Here is a 21,443-nt window from a genome sequence, read left to right as displayed (position 1 = left end):
AATTCATGTTTCTGGTGGTCGCGTTGACTCTAATGTCACTATGTCAGGCCATGAATGCATGCAATGTCGAACTTTTGCACAGAATGCACTATCCGTGTTTTGAGAGACGACCGTACAGCTAGTAGGACCAGTGGTTGATGCGCAGGCAGAAAGCAGGTTCACCACTTTGAACTGCAGTCTCTCAGAGTTGGGGAAAATGCTCAGGGGATAGCGCTGTTTCCTTGATGATTTCTATAGTTTCTCACCATTAGATGAAAAAAGCTTTGAGCTTCCATGGAGTCCATGCATAAGTCAGTGGAGGCTTTCCTGCTAATCAGTGTGTGATTATTGCAACCCGTCCTCGGTGAAAATTATTAACCCCCACGATCTTCAAATCGATTCCTTGTTCTTCATATTCGGAAAGACATTTGTTTCGTCAATGATATAGCCCCGAAACTTGCGTGCGGGAACACGATGCTCAAACAGGTAATCAATCTCCTCAAAGGTGCGGTCTCCAGTCTAAAAACAGCGTGACATGTTAGGATCATGTGTATGATAGCCGTGGAACTGGGCACCATTCGGGGAATCAACGTACCTCTGGGAGACGGAAAAAGCTCCAAGCAAACGAGAATAAACTAAGCCCACCCCACAAAAGCTCGATCATGGCGCCAGCATTGGCGGACCCGGGATTCAAAAGGTAAGGGCCAGCAACAGTGATGACCAAGTATGACATTCCGTTGAAAGTGGCGGTGAGTGAAAACGTCTTTGCCCGGAGCCTCGTCGAGGGAACCTCGGACGAAATGACATATGCCAACGGTCCAATGGTAAGAGAATAGACGAGTTGCATCGTAATTAAGATAGATGCCTGGGCCCAGGAATAGGCTTGGTTGGTTTTGTAGTCAGGGCCAAGACACATGAACGCCACGACCCACAGACAAGCGATGTTGTAGGTTAGGCCGTACATCCAGGCGCGTCGGCGACCGAACCAGATGATGGGAAACATGGAACAGAAAACACCCACGAAACCAACACCATTGAGGCCGATACCCATGTTGAAGGCGTTTTCTGAACTTAGCCCAGTCTGCTCAAACAGATAGACAGCGAAGCCTACTGGGTTGCCCTAGAAGTTTTGGACGATGAAGACGGCAGAGGCAATCTCGAGGCGACGGAGATTGGGTCCCTTGAAACAATCCCGGAATGTAGCCCCAACCTCGAGCTCTCTCTCATAAATGTCGGTCTTCACCATCATGGCAAGCACATCGTGGTTGTGGGCGTGACACTGCTTGCTAGAAAGTCGATCGAGTGCCTTCTTGGCGTCGTCCAGCCGGTTCTGGCGAATCAGCCACCACGGTGACTCAGGACACCAGTAGAGGAAGGAGAGGATGAAGACAGGCCAAACCCATTGTAGGGCATATGGAATCTTGTATGCCCATACGCTGCTCCAGCTGACGAAGGCTCGTGTGATGCCTGTCTGGATGAACTGGCCCATCACGTAGCACAAGCTGACGTACGCGATGAAGATTCCACGCAATCGCAAGGGCAGAACCTCTGACGCATACACAGGGGCTAGAACGTGGTAGCCACCCCATATGATCCCAGCGAGATACATGGAAACGGTGAGAACGGTGCGGTTTGGTGCAAAGACTTGCATGAAGACGAGGGCGGAAGTCATGATGAGGTAAATGGCCAAGGCCTTCTTCCGGCCCAAGGAGTCCATGGGTACAGCAGCAAGCCATGCACCAGCGACTTGTCCGACGATGGGGCCCATACTCATTGCCACCTGCCACTGGACGGGAATCTCCATCCCATGTCCATCGACATGCTCGCCAAGGTGGTCTCTAAACGCCGGCAAGGCGTAAAAGTTTCCGGTAATCTCAATGTCGTAGGCACGCATGATGACCGACATCGAGACGAGCATCGACCAAAGAGCCGCTTTCTTATAACGCCTGAGTGCCTCCCATATTGTCAGATCGTGTTCTGAGAGGGTGGCTTGTATGGCTTTCTGCTCATCCGTGGCGTCGAGTTTACCGCCATCCTCCGCAGCAGCAAGTGTGTCGTGCTCGTGGTTGTCATCGCTACAAGTATTTGCATGCTCCACCATGGCTACCTCAGATTTGGGTTCCATGTTGGTTTTTGGGTTGGGAAATTAGAGAAAATCGCAATTGGTGAATAGAGATGTCGGGTTTAAGCACGACACACAGGCAGAAAGGACGAGCTGCAGCTTGATGTTTTTATAACATATTAAACGACGGCGTTCAGTGGTGTCAGAAAGGAGGAACGTCGTCGTCAGGCCATTGATGGGCAGTCTGTGGACATGTAATCCGGGGAGAGGAAGGGTATACCTTGCCATACCCCATGGGAACCCCGCAGAATGTTGCGAATCCTTCGATCCATACCGGCGGGGTCCGCCATGAGGCCAAGACGCAGATAACAGTGAGAGCGCCGGCTATGATCCAGTGACGAATATCCGGACGAAGTTACAAGCTAAATCAACGCGGCGTTACGGCAGCACGCAGATGGTTGGCCCCCCAGGTGATTTATGCGGAGAGATTGCCCAGAAGAAACTGTCGAGTTCCAGGGATCATGGCTTGGAGATGCGACGAGGATCGCGGAGGAGTTCCTCTCCAGTTCCCCTCCATTATTACCCGACGGCAAAATGATCTTCTCGGACATCATCCCCAACCCCACAAATAATGACATGTTGCCCAAAATATCGTTTTCATCACCAGTTGATGCCTCATGTTTCCAAGACGACGACAACTTTCCATACAACTCTGGGTAACAGGACACGTTGACCACTTACTGCCATGTAGCCTTAGTAAGTCTTTCGCCAGGGAATTTATAAGAACTGTGATCGTTCGAGGTTTCTCAGATTGTCTCTAAAACAAGAACAAGACCCACTTCAATCCAAAAGCGACATCCTATTTACCATTTCCTGGTTGAGTTTGACACTTCTCTGAACCTTTCATTGTACATTCATTTGATCAACTTGCGACTTGAGCCATGACAGCAATTCCAGCAATTGGCCTCAGCGCCCCTCCACTTGTGATGGGAGGAGCAGGCTTTAGTTACCAGCTCCACCCCGATCCGGAATCTCTGCCAATCACGGAAATTCTTATACGGGCATTTGAGCTCGGCATACGTTCGATCGACACGTCGCCCTACTACGAGCCTTCTGAGCAGCTCATGGGGGCAGCCCTCGCACATGCAGACGTCAAAGCCAAGTACGGCCGCGGCGACTATGAGATCATGACCAAGGTCGGTCGCATCAATGAGAATGAGTTCGACTACTCACCGGACTGGGTTTACAAGTCTGTTGCGCGATCACTAGATCGTTTTCACACCCCGTACTTGGATGTCGTCTTCTGTCACGACGTTGAATTCGTACCGAAACAAGATGTTATCACCGCTGTAGGTGTCTTGCTTGATCTCCAGCGGACTGGTCACATTTTACATGTTGGCATATCAGGATACGACATCGAGGTTTTAGTGGAGATTGCCGCCACAGTATTGGAGCGTCATGGTCGCCCCGTGGACGTGGTCCAGACATGGGCTCAGCTCACCCTCCAAAATACACAAGCTGAGACACGCGGATTCGACAGGCTCCGTTCTGCTGGAGTCAATCGTGTCTTTTGCTCCAGCCCGCTGGCCGTGAGTCTGTTAAGAAGGGGAGGCATCCCCACGGGTCTCACGGGCGATTGGCATCCTGCTCCTGAGGGCCTACGGGCAGCGGCAGCTGAAGCGGCGACATGGGTGGAGAATAATGGAAATGGAGAGACGTTCTCGTCTGTTGCATTACAGTATGCGATTATGAAAGCGAAACAAAATTGCGAATCTTCTTTCGCGGTATCTACAATCACGGGTGTGAGCAGCATATCCGACCTGGAGCAAAATGTCGCTGCTGCGAAGGAAGTACTGAAACATGGCTCCTCTGCTGAAAGCAAGGCACCCGACAGCTTGCGACATTACACTGAGCTGGATCAAAGACACTGGAACGCAACGCGCCTCTTTTTGAGCAGGCTCGCTCGATTCTTGGAGAATGGGTAGATTATGAATTCTCGAACCAGAAGAGTGTAGCCGAAGAGAGTCAACTATAGACAGCCAGAGGCAGATCAAATCAGTTGATCGAGAAACCTGCACTGTAATTCTCCTTGCAGTAATAACTGTAACACTGGCTTTTAATGTCATAATATTACAACGAGTAGAGGAAGAGAAGTCTCCAATACGCACCTCATGATCATGTCATACTGTATAGAAGCGGTGGACGAAACTTAGGGACGTCTCAACATGTATTGGAAACCACGAATAGACACATCAGATATGGCAGCTTGTACTAAGGCTCATCTCATGCGATTGGACTCTTCCTTTCAGTGCCATCGTTGCCTTTTGCTCGGTAATCTTCCACTGATAAAGCGAATTGGTCCCGGGAATCGAGGATGAAAAACACTATGTCAAGAGGTTCGTTCTGAAAATGTAAAAGCCTGATACCAGCACTTTTGGGTCCCACACGGAAACGCCCGATCAGTATATGACGAAAAGAATACTAGCTCACGTCGATATGTCGACTCGATTTCTGCGTTGCCTACATCGGAGCCCCGCGTCCGCTGGTAATTCGAAGTTCGAAATCCAGTCTGAACTTTTCCAATAGACCGACAAGGGTAATTTTCCTTTTTACCAGCGGTTCACTAAACTCTGACTTTCCCCCGCACGAACCTCCGCCTTTCCCCGGACTTTGTGCGGAGAACCATGTGGAGGTTGGCGATCTTCGGCTACTAAAGCCTTGCACTTTGGGTACATATCCAGCACTTGCTGCGGCCACCGGCATCTATAAACCAATAGCACAGCGCATGCCAATATCCCGAGTATCACTTCCTTGTTTATTTGCGCCTGGACCTTCCCCGGCAACATCTACTACGTGCAGGTTGAGACCCTCGGTACATTATTATGGATTACCGAAAGCGGCCCCTCATATCAGGTTGTGCCAGATTCTTCATCAAATGACCTGCCAGACGTCTCAGAAAATGTCTGAGTGGGGCGGCGCAATCTCAAGCTGGCCGGTAGCGATTGGATAGGCGATGCGAACAATGATCATGCATCACTCCTGTAAACTTCAGCACTTATTACCCCACGGGTAATAACCACAGGTTCAATTCTCCTTTGCCGTTGGCAAACTTTGCCTCTCTACAAACACTAGATGTATGAATACCACACAAAGCGAAACCCTAGATCGTACAATCCCGACATTTCGGAAATATGGAGGCAGAGAACAATGCCGAGGCCCGTCAGGCTGGCGAGGATGATGGGTCAATACCTCTAGCTGGACCTCCTACAGGCGCTCGTAAGAGGACCAGACACGCTTGCGACCGATGCAGTGCTTTAAGGGTTCGTTGCGATGGCCTTTAACCCAGCGCTGCTGCAAGTGCAAGTCACTTAGTAAGTAATACAAGCTAATTAGCTAAGTTAACGCTATTACTACTACCTAAATAAGTAATTTATTACCTCTCGATTAAATTATTAAACTTAATATCTTATTTATAAATAGATATAACTAATAAGAGGTCATAGATTAGTTAGTACTCTACTTGTTCTAATATATAAAGTTACTAAAATATAATATTATTACTAATATTATAATATTTCTATATCTAATTAATATTTTATAAACTACTCTTTAAATATTAAACTTTAAGTTATTTGTTTTAAAATTTTCTAAAAGAGTAGAAGTTATTATAGTAGTTTAAATAGTGGTAACATATAACATTCTTTTATAATAATAATAATAATAGAAGAGAAATAATAACGCTAAACTTACTTTAATATTCTACATAAAATAAACTAATAAAGTTTAAGGTATAAAACCTTACATAAAAATACTTGATTTATTATAACTTATAACTATAATATTGACTATGTAATATGTATAGCTACGTAAGCACCTTATGTAATTAGCAGTTTAGCAGGTTACGTTTCAGGTTATCTTTCCCCTCACTTTTCCCTACTAGATGATGCAACCTGCCAACAACAACAACCAGACTCATCACAATACATCTGTTCCCTTATTCTTATCTATACAATTAAATGCTCATAAATGCTCAGAATTATTACCTTTTATCATAACATTACCACATCTATAACCTTATGTCACGGGCTAGAGCCCGGATTGATATCTCCGGCTTCGCCAGAGCAGTTACTGAGATCCGGCTCCGTTGGACCCACTATTCTGCCGCAGTATGCCGCCTAACCCAGCCTGCTTCACCGCTGTTAGGTGCCTACTCTTGTAAAGTCCTTTCTTCCTTCTTCAGCTTAGAATAGTCAATCGACGGCACCTCTACGTTGAACAAGCCTAGGGGCTAGCCCCTTACATATTCTAAGCTTAACAACAAAAGACGCTTACGAAACCTCACGAGAGCGATACGACCGATTCGCTAGAGGGTAGCGTATTGAGAAGACGCTATATGAAAACCTCACGAGTGCGACACGATAGATTCGCTAGAGGGTAGCGCAAACGATGCGATGACTGCAGAGATTGACCGCAGGGTTAACGAAGCGGTTAACGTAAGCATACGTCCTCTTCAGGACCAGATGATGCAGCTCTTAACAGCTCTGAACGGGCTTATGTCAACAGATAGAGCAACCCTTACGCTGATTGCAAGCAGCATATCAACCCTGTCTACAGCTGATACGACTATATAGGCAATAAGCGACAGCATTATAATAATAGTGGCTGAGCCCTATAAACCAACCTCAACTAGACGACTGAGGCTAACGCTTCCTAACCCCCTAAAGTTTGATAGCATAAGACGATAGTTTCCACAGTAGTGTTACGGTCAGCTATCCGACAGTAGGGTCTGCTAACAGAAGCTGGGGATTGATACGTTCTAACAGTACACTGGGTCGTGGTCGTAGGTCGTAGGCTGTAGTAGATCGGTTCTTCAGAGGCCAAGGTGATCAGTCTTAGACTTAACAAGTGATTCGCAGTGAAGGTAAGCTGAGAGTATCCGTGAGGATGAACACTAAGTTGATTGCTGAAGAGCTATGGAAGTCTGACTATAAGCCAGGCTCAGGGTCATACTATATACAAGTTCTGAACAGTACCCTTTACTCTATCACTGATCCCTTACTAGGTACCAGTGAGCGCTCATTAACTGTTAGTGAGCGCTCAGTAACTTCGACTGAGCGCTCAGTGATCCACACTGCCTGCTCAGTCTTATCTTATCATCACGTGACTTATATCATAGTTCTTCCGTCTCCAAGTGAGTCCCTGTTGTTCCCATGATCCTGCAGTACAAATGTCCTATCCTAGCCGCCCGACGCCCGAGTGGGTCGTTCAGCTGTTATCCTTGTTGTTACGGTCAGCTATCCGACAGTAGGGTCTGCTAACAGAAGCTGGGGATTGATACGTTCTAACAGTACACTGGGTCGTGGTCGTAGGTCGTAGTTCGTAGGCTGTAGTAGATCGGTTCTTCAGAGGCTAAGGTGATCAGTCTTAGACTCAACAAGTGATTCGCAGTGAAGGTAAGCTGAGAGTATCCGTGAGGATGAATACTAAGTTGATTGCTGAAGAGCTATGGAAGTTTGACCATGAGCCAGGCTCAGGGTCATACTATATATAAGTCTAAGTAGTTTCTTTAAACTGAGGACCGATGTCTTCCGAGCGGTCCCCAGGTGTGGACCGCTTTCTCTATGTTGGTCCTAGATCAGGACTGCTTATCTCTTGTCGGTCCTTCTTATCGTCATATAACCTATACCATAGTTCTTCTGTCTCCGAGTGAGTCCCTGTTGTTCCTGTGATCCTGCAGTATAAATATCTTATCCTAGCCGCCTGATGCCTAAGTGGGTCGGTCAACTGTTATCTATACATAACGGGTTGTAACATCAGGTCCCCTCTCTAAAGGTCTTATCCTTAAGACCTAACATAAGTAGGTCGTTGGTCCTAGGTTGGGGGTCTGTTAATCGTGCTTCCTGATTTACTTATGATGCTGACACTATGTCAGGCCACGTCCAAAAATCGAAAAAGAAATCGGTCGTCACTGCGCTTAAGGATCGTGAGCGCGAAGCTTTAATTGAATACGTTAAGTCTTATTCTTTGGCTAGCGACATGCCTTGTACCTGTTGTTTTCGAGCAAAGGTTCCTTGCTGTTTTGGTGAGAAATCGTCTAGGTGTCGTATGTGTATCGAGGCGAAGAAGCCTTGTGATGGCGTTCTGGTGGCTTCAACTCATATAGTGACTTCTGATCCTAATTTATCTGAGCGATGACTAACCGTGTTGTAGTGCAAAAGTTGAATAAGCAACAAAAGGAGTGGGATGAAAAAGAAGAGAAGGCTGGTGAGGAGCTGCTTGTACTTCATCAGGAGTTTGCTCGTTTGCAGACTCAAATGGCGGAGGCTGCTAGCCGCTTGAGTCATATTTGTAAGACGAGGAAGTTGGTGAGAGAGCGTTAGACTGAGGCTTTTGAGCGGGGAATGCAGGAAGTCGACGAGGAGGATGGTGTGCTTCCAGCGTTAGATGCTCATGAGAAGTGGGTTGTGAACGATCTTCAGGCTGCTAGGGTGCCTAACGATCCAGAGTGGCAAGAGTTTGGCTTTGGTCTGGACTTTGTCGATCTGGGCCCTTTGGTGTCTGATGTTAGTGGTGCTTTGGTGTCGTCTTAGCTTGTTTCTGGTGTTCCTAGGCGAATAAATGGTTTTCCTTGTTGCGGTCGATCTGCTTCGATAGGTGGTTTGGTGAAGCGATGTGGGTGCTTGATTCGCTTATATCTGGCGTTCTTCTGGACTAGTACAGCAGGTGTTAGTGTGACTTCTCGTTCTTAGTGTTGTTGCCAGTAGATCGTAAGTTCTTCTGCTGCGTTAGTGATATTTTTGGCTGGTTCCTATGTGTTGTCTTTATATCTGTATCCTTTCTATTTAATAAGGTATTGATACCCTTCTGGTTCCTTAAGATGATTGATAATTCGTTCGACTTTATATTCTGGTTTGTTGTCTTCCACGATGATGATATCGTTTGTCTGTGATCTGCGTGGTGCTGGTTTAAGAAGTGAGATGTGGAATACTGGGTGACACTTCATGGTTTCTAGGAGTCTGAGTTTGTAGTTGACTGGTGAAATTACTTGTGAAATTTTGAAAGGTCTGAGTTTTTTATAGTTAAGTTTGTCGTTTGGTCGCTTTGTCTTAATGTTTCGCCGTATGAGGTAGGCGCTATCTCCCTCTTTTAAGGTTGGTCCCTCAATCCTTTGTTTGTTGCTGAATTTTGTCATTCTTTGTCGTACGAATTCAAGTTCTTTGCGTGCGTTTTCCTGGATATCCTTGATTTAGCGTATTGAGGCGACAGCTTTTACTGCAGCTGGGCCTGTTTAGGGTTCTCCATAGGCGGTTGGTTTGAATCTATAGTTGAGGTAGAAGGGGGATTCCTTGGTACTTTCTCCTACTGCGCTGTTGTAGGCGAACTGGGCTATTAGTAGCAATACAACCTAATTGTCTTGGTTGTAGTTGACGTAGGCGTGGAGATATGTTTTGAGGATTTGGTTGATTCGTTCTGTTTGTCCGTCGGTCTGCGGGTGGAATGCAGTGGATATTAATTATTTGATGCTGAGTTGTGATGTGATTGACTTCCAGAATTTAGAAGTGAAGATCTTATCTCTATCTGATATAATCTCTCTGGGCGTTCCGTGGTTGGCGATGATATATTTAAGAAAGGTGTAGGCATATTCTTCGGCGTTACTTGCTTCTTTGTATGGGATGAAGTAGGCGTACTTCGTGAGTTAGTCCACGATGATAAGAACGCTGTCAAAGTGTGTTCCCATAAGGGGTTCTCAAGACTTTAGTAATTTGACGATGAAGTCGAGGGATATGGATTGCCAGGCTGTTTGCAGCACAGGCAAGGGTTGTAGCATACCATAGGGTTGATGACGAGCGGGTTTGCTTTTGAGGCAGACCTCACAATCCTTAATTGCTTTTGCCACTCGTTCTCTGGTGACCTTTTCTCTATATTGTTGTCGTAGTCGTTTCTAGGTTTTTGTGATTCCTTGGTGACTATGTGCAGGGCGAGCATAGAACTCCTTAATTGCTTCGTCGTCTAGTTTGTTAGGCGGGCTAGTACTAGATCGTCCAGCCATCATTAAGAGTTTGGTTGCTAGCACTAGATCTCTATTGTTGTTTCCTTTGAGAATCACCTGGGTTTCTTTAGGTACTAGGACGTTATAGTCTGGTCGTCAGCTAAGAGCGTCAGCTCTGCTATTATCTGATCCTCTGCAGTGGATGATTTAGAAGTTGAATTCTAATAGGAATTCTGACCATCTAATCTGTTGTTTATTTAACACTTTTGAAGTTATGAAGTGTGAAAGGTTTTTGTGGTCTGAATATATAAGTACTTCGTGTGTGGTTCCTAAGAGCTTAGGTCTCTATTCCTTAAAGGCTTTGATGATTGCCATGAGTTCCTTATTGTGAACCTGATAGTTGAGTTCAGGTCTGTGGAGCTTGCGAGAAAAGAAGGCATACAGATATAGTCATCCTTCTGAATCTCATTAGGATAATTATGCTCCTATCGCATAGTCAGATGCATTAGGTTCTACTTCAAACTGTTTTGTTAGATCTAGAATGCTCAAGACGGGCTCGCTGGCGATAAGGTCCTTGATCTTCTGGAATGCTGTTCGTTATGGTTCTTCCCATATAAAGGGCGTGTCTTTGCAGCTGAGGCTTGTGAGAGCTGTGTTGATCTTGCTATAGTCTTTAATAAATTTGCGGTAGAAGTTAACGAAACCTAGAAATCCTTAGACTTCCTTAAGGTTGTTAGGTACCAGCTATTCCTTGATGGCTTGGACTTTGTTTTCTGACATACAGACTTTTCTAAGGGTGATAGTGAATCCGAGGTATTCCACCCTCTGTGTGTGGAATTCGCTTTTCTCAGGTTCAACTAATAGCTTAGCTTCTTAGAGGGCTTATAAGACGTGGTGTATATCTTCCTTATATTTCTCAAGTGTTGATGAGAAGATGAGGATATTATTAAGATAGACTACTATGCAGATATTGACGTATTTGCGTAAGACTTAGTTGATCATATTTTGGAATGTTGCAGGGGCGTTGGTGAGGCTGAAGGGTATGATGAGGTACTCAAAATATCCTTTTCAGGTTCTGAAAGCGGTTTTTTATTCTTCTCCTTGCTTTATTCTGATCAGGTTATAGGCTCCTTTGAGGTCGAGGGCTGTAAACCAGTTGGCTCCATAAAGGAGTCGTCTCATCTCGTCGATAAGTGGTAGTAGGTAGCAGTTCTTAATCGTCATTTCGTTTAGCATATAGTAATCAACGCATAATCGTAGTTTTCTATTCTTTTTAGGTATGAATAGGATTAGGCTTCCTGCTGGTGACGTTGAGGGTCTGATATATCCCTTCTTAAGATTTTCTTCAAGGTATTTATCTAAGGCTTCTATCTCTGTCTGGTTGAGTCTGTAGATTTTGTTGAAGCGTGGTTCCTTCCCTTTTTTGAGGGGTATTTCATGGTTGAAACTAGTGTGTTCAGGCAGTCTGGTTTCTAATTCGGCTGCAAAGAGTTTCTTATAAACTCTATATTCTTCTGGGATAGACAGAAGTAGATCATTCTTCTGTTTAAGATCTATCGTTATCAGTGGTTGTGATACAGCTTCTTTTGCCTTAAGGTAACAGAGGTATCGTTTTGCTGTTCCTTGTCGTATTAATTCGTTTGAGGCCTAATTCTGACAGGGCTGCTCAGGGACTGAATTATTATGGTCCTAATAGAGTTAGCCTTTGCTCCAATCTATCCGTGGGTTGCTTATTCATAGCCAGGGTAGTCCTAGCACTATGTCGTATATTCCTAGATCGGCAATATCGAATTAGATTCTTTCTTTTCGATTCAGGTAGCTTATCTCGAGGGGCGCAGTCTCATTATAGATGGTACCTCCTTCGTACTTGAATTCTTCTCCTTCTGCTGTGTGTAACTGATATGGTTGTTCTTTTCCTCCCTATCGTATTTCTAGCCTATTGATGGCTTGGGGGGCAATGAAGTTTGCTTCGGCTCTGCTGTCGATCAGCATAAGTGTTGTCTGCTGATTGATAGTAACTTTGAGTTCGATATTACCCTTATATCCTTATGACATTTGATGAATAGATCTTATGTTTATTACCTGTTGTGATCTGTCGTTAGTAGGCGAGTTTAGTTTTTTAACTGCTCTGGTTGTCCTAGGTAGGTGATTTGCTTTCCTTCTCGTCATGCTTTTATGAGGCTGTTTTCGCAGATCCTAACCTGTGGGGGTCTAGGTCTGTTCTTTATGATTCTCTAGGTTTATGCTTTTTCTTAGTAGTGAACTTAGCATTCGTCTTATTAGTATTCGTCCTATTTCATGCTGTCGTCATATTGACATCTCATAGGGAACTGAGGACTAGGTCTGAAGACTGCGAGGTTATCTTCAAACAGTACTATAGTCTATCTAATCATAACGGAGGTTGAGTAGATCTCCTGGATAGGCTTGTCGTTATATCTTCTGGGATAGAACTGGTAATTATGTTTTTCTCCTATATGTTCCTTGCATTTGTCGTGGAAGCACTGGGGCCAGAAGAGGGTTTGGTGAAGCTGGTGGTTGCTTCTCAGCGCGGGATGATCTTTCATGTGTAGCTGAGGGTTGTAGCCTCAGTCTCATTAGGCTGCTGAGGTGTATAGAAGTGGCGTTATTGCTTGTCTTGAAGTATGTTGATTTTTTGGTATCTCAGAAGTTGCTTAATTCTTCCTTCCTGGTCGTCAGGTTCCTCTTCAGAACTGGAGTCGTCCACACTAGGGGTGAACCTATAGGTTATCTCTGTCTGAGCGCGTTGTTAGGCAATATCGCAAGGTTTATCCAAGTTATAGGAAGAGCTTTCTCCTTCTCCGAAAGTCTAGTTATTAGTTATACTGAGGAGTTGTTGTTCTATCAGAGGATTATGTTAGTGTTCTGGTTCTTCTTCTGATTCTTGTTGTTAGTATAGTCTTACTTATCTGTCGTCTTCTTGCTGGATTAGTTCTATTTCCTTCTGGATTTGTTGTTCTTTGTGGTGGAGTTGTTAGCTAGTTATGCGGGGGATGATTAGTTCTAATTGCTGAATTTGTAGCATCTCATTAAGTTGTTCAACTGGTTTTCTAGCTACTTTGCTGTTGCTGGAATATATTATTGCTAAGGTCCTAGGGCGAGTGTCTGGGATGGTCATATCGTAACCAGACCGTCTAGGGTTGCTGTCCCTTAAGTAGTGTCCTGATATTTCTTTATCTTTAAGGTGAATTCAGCAGTTATCGTCATAGCATCTAGTCTACGATTAGGATGTATGTGGGGCTTTTGTAATTATGTTGACTTGTTGAGGTCGTTCTGCCACTGGTCTCCAGGGGAGCTTCTTAGGCTGTCTGCAGTCTTTAGCGATATAGCCTTGCTTGTTGCAGTTATAGCACTTAGGGTTCTAAGGTTTTTTGTTGTTAGGTTTGGTCATCATGCTGAGATCTATAGGTCTGCTGTGTTATCTATAGGCAGTGCTCTGGCGGGTGTTATTCCAGTTGTTACAGGGTCTATTGTCGTTCCGCTAGCTGTTAAACTTCTGTTGAGGCTGCTATTAGTACTTACGTCCTGAATTCAGGTTTTGTCGTTTCTCTCCTCGTTCCTTTCGTCGTTTATAGAGGCGGTTGTCAACCTTAATAGTATGTTCGATATAGGCGAGGAAACTAGGAGGTGTCTCCAGTTTGGCTATTTCGTCTTTGACCTCATCCTTAAGTCCTTAATAAAAGGCAAAAACTTTGCTTTCGTCAGTTATGTGGAGTCTTACAGCTAATCGCCTAAACTCTGCGGCGTAGAGCGTAGCTGACTTGGTTTGTCGTAGGTGGGATAGGTCTCGCTCAGCCTGTCTTTGTTTATTAGGGTTAAGGAAGAGAGATTCTAGGGCCTTAATATAGCCTATGAAGCTGAAGAAGATGTCCTTAACTTCTTGGCTGTATTTTTCGACAGGGTTGTTAAGCTATTCCTGTTGAAGGGGTTTAAACCAGGCAAGGGCTCGTCCCTAAAGGAAGGTGGCTGCATGCATAATACGTTTGGTGTCGTTCTGGAAGGTGTTTATATAGAAGGCCTGGTAGGTTTGAACTTATACCAGGTGTCCTTTGAGTTGTCCTGGGGTCCCGTCGAAGGTGGAAGGCGTGTTGAGCTTGAGGCGTTCTCATCCTTCGACTGGGGCGGATATGACGTTAGCGGCAGCTTAGAGGGTGGCGACTTCTTTCTCTAGATCCTGGTTTTTGCAGGCTTGTTCCTGGAGTTCGCTAAGGGCTGCAGCGTTCTGGTTGAACATTTCGCGCATTGCCTTGAAGTCGCTATTGGTCTTGTTGAGCTGGCGCTTAAGTTCTTTGGTGTCATCCTCGCTGTCTGAGTCGTCCTTTATCTTCTGGTCTCCTAGTTCCTGGGCTAGGTTTTGGGTGGCTCGTCCTCCTGAAGTGGACGAGGATCCTGGGGTAGGCGACTTAACAGAGGCGCGGGAAGACATTGTCGTTCGTTACTGTTAGTAGGAATCAATAGTCAACTTACTGAACAGGAGCAATCAAAGTGTTACGGTCAGCTATCCGACAGTAGGGTCTGCTAACAGAAGCTGGGGATTGATACGTTCTAACAGTACACTAGGTCGTGGTCGTAGGTCGTAGTTCGTAGGCTGTAGTAGATCAGTTCTTCAGAGGCTAAGGTGATCAGTCTTAGACTCAACAAGTGATTCGCAGTGAAGGTAAGCTGAGAGTATCTGTGAGGATGAATACCAAGTTGATTGCTGAAGAGCTATAGAAGTCTGACCATGAGCCAGGCTCAGGGTCATTATATATAAGTCTAATTTTGAACATGTTCCTTTGTACCTTGGGTCGACCCGGATCATTCTGATCCAGAATGATCGTTTGGCCCCCAAGTCGTGTTGGATCATATTGATCCAATATGATCGTTATCTTATCATCACGTGACCTGGACCATAGTTCTTCCGTTACCGAGTGAGTTCCTGTTGTTCCCGTGATTCTGCAGTACAAATGTCCTGTCCTAGCCGCCCGACGCCCAAGTGGGTCGGTCAACTGTTATCCATGCATAACGGGTCGTAACACCTATGTGACAGGCCTGGCCTGTTACAAAAGGCGAGAGATATCTTTAGGTAATTATCAACCAGCTAAGTAAAGGCGTAACCCTCAAGGCGATAGAAAGCATAGAAGCTGAAGCCTGCGCTAAACGATTCCTAAACTGCTACTTTAGGTTTCACAGCATTCCTATATTAATTATGAGCGACAGAGGGAGCAACTGGATAAGCTGCTTCTAGCAGCAGTTCTGCAAGCTTTTGGGAATAGAGCAGCAGCTTAGCACCACCTACCACCTGCAGACTGATAGAGGCCTAGAGAGGATGAACCAGGAGATCCAGGCTTACCTATACAACTACGCCACCTACTCACAGAAGGACTAGGCATATAACCTTCCAGCAGCTCAGCTAGCGCTTTATAGCTGCAATAATAACGCTATTAGGATGAGTAGCTTCTTCCTAGAGCATAGATATAACCCAGAGCCTATTAAGGTCAAGGAAGCAGGCCCAGCAAGGCTTGAGGGCACCTATGAGGGCTAAGCACGCAAGTTAGTAATAAGGCTTTAAGATGTGATGGATATAGCCTAATCAACCCTCGCCTCAACACAGCAACGCTATGAGGAGCTGGCTAATAGGAAGCGCCAGCCTACAGAGAGACTAGAAGTAGGCGATAAAGTCTAGCTTCACATAGGGTATTACAGATCCCCTAGGCCTTGCAAGAAACTGGATTAGTTACACTATAAGTATATAGTTATAAAGGTTATCTCACTATATATAGTAGAGCTTGATATACTAGCAGCTATATACCTACGCTTCTATATAGATATCCTAAAGCACACAGGTAACAACCCCTTACCTAGTCAAACGTTAGATGATAAGCAGCCGCCACTAATTATAGACGATAAAGGCGAAGAGACCTAGAGTGTAGAGAGTATCAACGCTGCTACCTAGAAGCGTCGAGGGCGCAGGCGACGCTGCGAAGTTCTGGTTAAGTGGGAAGGATATATAGAGAGGACCTGGGAGCCTATAGAGACGCTCCAGGGGACAGAAGCAATAGAGGCTTACGAACGCCGTTATGGCTCTACGATGGAGCACGATGGAGACCCAGCCTTAGCGCCGCGGGCGCGCCGCTGGAGGGGAGCGGGGGGGGGGGTGATGTCACAGGCTAGAGCCCGGATTGATATCTCCGGCTTCGCCGGAGCAGTTACCGAGATCCAGCTCCATTAGACCCACTATTCTGCCGCAGTACGCCGCCTAACCCAGCCTGCTTCACCGCTGTTAGGTGCCTACTCTTGTAAAGTCCTTTCTTCCTTCTTCAGCTTAGAATAGTCAATCGACAGCACCTCTACGTTAAACAAGCCTAGGGGCCAGCCCCTTACACCTTATACTATATAGGCGCATATACTACGCCCCTGTATACGCTTATACCTGTGCTAACAAATAGTATAAAAAGTATTATAATTAGCTATTTTTTATAAAAAATATTTATTATTTTATATCTTCTTTATTATTTATACCTATGTATTTATATTTTTTATAATATTAATTATTATAACTATCTTTTTATTTACTACTCATATATATATAGTTTTAAACGCTTTTTATATTTAAATTTTAACTTAAATTATGGCTATTTTTATTCTTAATATTCCTCTAAATCTTATAATTAATAACTTATTTCATATTATTATAGGTAATTAGAAGTATATAATTGAATATTGTTATTATAAAAATAAAATAGAGGTTAATTAAATTAGACTTAGTATTATAGCCACTTTTTTATTAAAATTATATAACGTTAAGTTAATATTCTTTTCTAAAGTTATTACTAATATAATATAAAAAAAGCTTTATAGTTATTTGATGCTTTGATTAGTATTACTAAATAAAAGTATTTATTTTAATATATTATTTTAAGTTTTTAGATTATATAAATTATATTTTAATAATACTAAAATAACTATAATGTTTATAAAATCTCTTTTCTATTAAATAAAGACTTTAATAATACTATTTTTACTTCCTTACTTTTTATGTTAATATTATCTCTATATAAGATATTTCACTTTATCAATATTAATGTTCTAAAAGCTGAAATTATAATCTTTAAAAACCTCTATATTATTTCTATTATCTCTATTAATCTATTATTTATTTATTTTAGAAATATCCTTTTTTAGTAAATCATTTAGTATTATAATATAGAAATTACTAATAAAGTTTTATAAAGCTACAGCTTTATTTAAAACTAGTTTTAAAACATTTTTAATACAATAAAGCTTTTATAATAGTTAAACTCTATTTAGTAATATTAAAGATATATCTATTATTTAATCTAAAGTTTTTATTTAATATTTATATTTTTATAGTAGTTATTAGTTATTTTGTTAATAATAAAAGTATTTTATAGTTAAATTCTTTAGCTTTCCCTTAATACTATTAAAACTATAGTAATAAAAGCTCTATAAAGATTTTTTTAATATTGTTAATTAATATTAGATTTAAGTTTATATTAGAGTAATAGTTATTAATAACGATATAAATAATACGATTTATTTTTAAGTTGTTATTAATAGCTTAATTTAGAAATAATAGAAATAGATATCTAAGCTTAATATATATAATACTATAGCTTAATTTTATAGCTTAAGTATTTTTATTTAGTAAGAACTAAAAGACTTTTAAAGCTAAAATAAATTATTATTAGTTTATAGAGTAATACAATAAAGATCTAAGAATATAATAATATATTAAGGTTATTAGCTAACTTTAGAGTATTATTAAATTTATATAAGTTTCTCTATAATAAGTAGAATAATACTAAAAAGAAGTAATAGAGATTAATAATAGCTTTAATTCTGAGATTTTCTCTAAATTACACTAAGAAGTTTAGTTTATATTAAATAATAATACTTATTAGAATAATATATATCTAATAATTAAAAGAACTATAAAGAAATAAATAGAGATTTAAGTTGTTTTATTAATTAATAATAATAATAGTAATACTAAATACTATATATTAAAATTAGATCTATTTTTTATTAATAATTAAAAAGCTTTTATTAAGATTATAATGATTTTTAAACTTTTTTATTATTAGATAAAATAGTATAAAGCGAAAGTATTCATAATTGGTATAGCTAATTTTAAGAAGTTATAATAAATATCAACTATTTGGTTTTATATTTTATTAGCTAAAAGATATATTATAATAGTAATATTAATTTTAAAGTTAATAATAATAATAAAAATATCTTTTAGTTATTATAGTTATTTTAAAAATATATTAGCTAAACTTAATATTATAAGTATAATATTTAAACTTTATTTATTTATACATAAAAAGATTAAGTATTACTAGTTTTACGATCTATTTTATAATTTAAAACGTTTAATACAAAATAATAAACCTTTTTCTATAATAATATTAAATAAATACAATAAAAACTTTTCAATTATTATAAACTTTTTACAGAATCATTATCATTCTTTAATATAATTATTTTATATTTATTATGTAGTATTTTGTACTTAAAAATATATAGAGTAAAGATTACTAAAAAAGATAAATTAAAAAAGCTTTAAATACTTTTATAAAATATTTTAACTCATAGTATTATTAATCTAATAAAATATTATTATTAAATTAATAAGTTAATATATTTTTTATTAATCCTAGTGTCAAAAATATAAAAGATATTTATTATTGATAATAAGTTAATAGCTAATACTATTAGATAATACTTTAAATGGATAAACTTAAGTTTTATTCCTATTAGTTTTTAAAGATTACTTCTAATTTAATATAGTAATAAATAGACTATACTAAAACTTTTTTAAAACTTTTTTAGTTTATTATTAATATCTTTATTATATTAATAACAATAGCTAATTATAAAAAGATTTCTAATATTACTAAATTAAGCTTTTTATTATAGAGGTTTTAAATAATATTAAATATTATAGAGACTTTTTAATTAAATAAAAACTAACTAAATAGGGGAGTAATAATACTTCAAAATTACTTTAAGTTATTAAAGGTATTATAATTCTATTTGTTTATTACTTAATTAAGAAGTAGAGATAATATTATTTACTATAGCATTTAATTTACTATACTTATAAGTTAGCTAATGATTAAAGCCTAAGAAAAAGATCACTAAGTTAATAAGTATAGGGGGCAAAATTAACTTAATTGCATTTACAGCAGCGCTGCTTCAACTATAGTACGTGGTCTTTACGTTTATGAACGTGGCCAGAAAGCACCGACCGAGAATTGAGAAATTAACGCAACTGTGTATTATAAAGTCGCCATTGTCAAGGTAAGCGATTAAAAAGTCTCGTCAAATTTTAGGTGATGCTAGATTTTTGTGGAAACTGCGGCTCTTGTCTCACTTGATCTTGTTGACGCATTGGAGCGCAAGCTCTCCAAGTCTCAATTCATTGCTGCTAATTTGGCGTTTTTTGTGGTTTTGCAGAATATGAGCAAAGTTGTTACTATGCTCGGAGCATGCGCAGGCGGGGTCGCAAGCCAGGCTCTAGGAAGCCCGCAGAGCGACTTTCGAGATTCAATCCAGGACAGGAACAAGATGATGAGACCCACGATGGCGAAAGCGACTCATCGAGAGATCATCAAGACTAGGGGCAAGGCATGTCTTTGCAGCACCGACGACAGTATTATCGTCATCAGCAAGATCAATATCAACAGGAAGTCTCAGTGTCCCAAACAGCATCCCAACGTGGCATCAACTATGACGACCTAGCTTCGACTCATCATACAATTACCGCGAGTAGCAGCGGTGGCCATTTCCAAGCTTCCTCTACAGATTTAGCTATGAACGGCCATATTCCAGCCTCATCTGACACAGTACCATCAGAATTGATGGAAGATACGACAATGTCAGCAGCAGCCATTTCAACGTATACCGGAAATCAACATCACCCTGTATCTTCTGCTGACTTGGAATTTTCGACAATGCCCATGTCAAGTGTCACTGCAGAGAACCCAGGTCCACACTTGCATGGTGCCGTATCGTCCATAGGTAGCGGCGATAAAGCCCCACAAGCAGAGAACACAACGCATTCATTTACAGTAGATTCGCTGCTAAATTCGCAGATGGATGAACGATACGGAAGCAGCAGTAGAGGAATATTAGGTGCTGCTCCAGCAGCAAGGACAACATTACGAGAGCCAGAAGTGAACGGAAACCAGGCATGTCGCTTCAAATGCCTCGAGCCCATCAATGATCATTCCCATGCTACAAGGCATCATCGACGCCAAACTTGCATGCGAGCTACTGGACCTCTACTTTGTCGAGCCTGGAGGGTCTCTGTTCCGATGTTCCTCGCCTTATGTTCTGGCCCATATTGTGAGCAAGGAATCTCTACTCCGTTCCGCTAACCCGAAAAGGCCTACTCCAGCATTGCTGGTCACGATGCTGTGGGTCAGCGCTCAAACCGCCGAGAGCTCGCTCTTTCTTCTTCCTGGACAGAAGTCACGAGTCTGTGAAGAGTTGAGGAGGTTGATGATGGCTTTGATTAAGAATCGAGATCCTGATTTCTGGCATAGGACGACCGGTAAACCCTCCCGTACCCTCACGCGTTCAATCCCAATGGTCTTGAAATCGAAATTGATAACATTATGACTAACGTGTCTCGTACAGAGGGGCTTCTTCTAAAGGACTTGGAGTTTACTACAAAAGCTGCTATGACGCCCGGTGGCTTCAATGATGCGAGTATGTACGAACACGAGCGACCGTCATGTGTGGCTTCGGAGCCACCTCCGGCACCTTCAGTAGACAATGTGCTCACGTTTATTCTCATTACCATTGTTGTTTCTGGCGGAGACTTCGAAGCGGATTTTTTCCGATGGTGGAACAAAGCACTAAGTTTATCGCATAAAATGAGACTCAACCGAGAAGACGCAATACAAAAAAACATGTCGTCAACGGAACACTCCATATGTTATAGAGGCAGAACGAGCTCGACATGTGCTTGCCGCACTTGTGAGGCTGTACGAACAGGACTGTCAGTCCCGGAAATTCAAGAAGAGCGCAGGCATGGCTTTCTGGTTAATGTTTTGCCTTGATCGACACCTGGCACTCTCTTTCAACTCTCCTCTTCGTATTCTAGACGACGAGTGCCGACTCTACGCACCTATGCCAGATGAGGCTTGGGAGTCTCTGTAGCTTCCAAAGAGCCCCATCATCACGAATCATGACCCGGAAGCCGCCAATGGCACGCAACAGGAACAACGCCATCTGGGACGCAATTTTGGTGCTCCGAATCGCGTCGTTGGCATTGGCTTCTTTGAGTATTTTTTACCCTTGATGACAATCCTGGGCGACATCATTCAACTACACCGCCGGAAAAGTCACCCACGATTTGGTAATCTACAACGGTCAATG

The 21,443-nt window shown here is 41.9% G+C and overlaps 3 protein-coding genes across 3 annotated transcripts; 1 reads left to right on the top strand and 2 right to left on the bottom strand.

Moving 5' to 3' along the window:
- Positions 1–369: 369 nt before the first annotated feature.
- CGCA056_v010581 (General alpha-glucoside permease) lies at positions 370–1,030 on the bottom strand (the record flags this gene model as incomplete). The annotated part of the gene is made up of 2 exons (XM_037325828.1): positions 370–498; positions 575–1,030. The coding sequence occupies 2 exons, from the start codon at positions 1,028–1,030 to the stop codon at positions 370–372; spliced, it is 585 nt and encodes a 194-aa protein (XP_037175099.1).
- Positions 1,031–1,099: 69 nt separating this feature from the next.
- CGCA056_v010580 (General alpha-glucoside permease) lies at positions 1,100–2,104 on the bottom strand (the record flags this gene model as incomplete). Its single annotated transcript, XM_037325827.1, has 1 exon — positions 1,100–2,104. The coding sequence occupies one exon, from the start codon at positions 2,102–2,104 to the stop codon at positions 1,100–1,102; it is 1,005 nt and encodes a 334-aa protein (XP_037175100.1).
- Positions 2,105–2,982: 878 nt separating this feature from the next.
- ARA2-0 (D-arabinose 1-dehydrogenase) lies at positions 2,983–4,026 on the top strand (the record flags this gene model as incomplete). The annotated part of the gene is made up of 1 exon (XM_037325826.1): positions 2,983–4,026. One exon carries the CDS (start codon positions 2,983–2,985, stop codon positions 4,024–4,026), a length of 1,044 nt encoding a protein of 347 aa, XP_037175264.1.
- Positions 4,027–21,443: the final 17,417 nt, after the last annotated feature.

This window comes from Colletotrichum aenigma (assembly GCF_013390185.1).
Source record: "Colletotrichum aenigma strain Cg56 chromosome Unknown KSG_Cg56_contig07, whole genome shotgun sequence".
Classification (NCBI taxonomy): Eukaryota; Fungi; Ascomycota; class Sordariomycetes; order Glomerellales; family Glomerellaceae; genus Colletotrichum; species Colletotrichum aenigma.
This window is presented reverse-complemented; position numbering and strand designations above follow the sequence as displayed.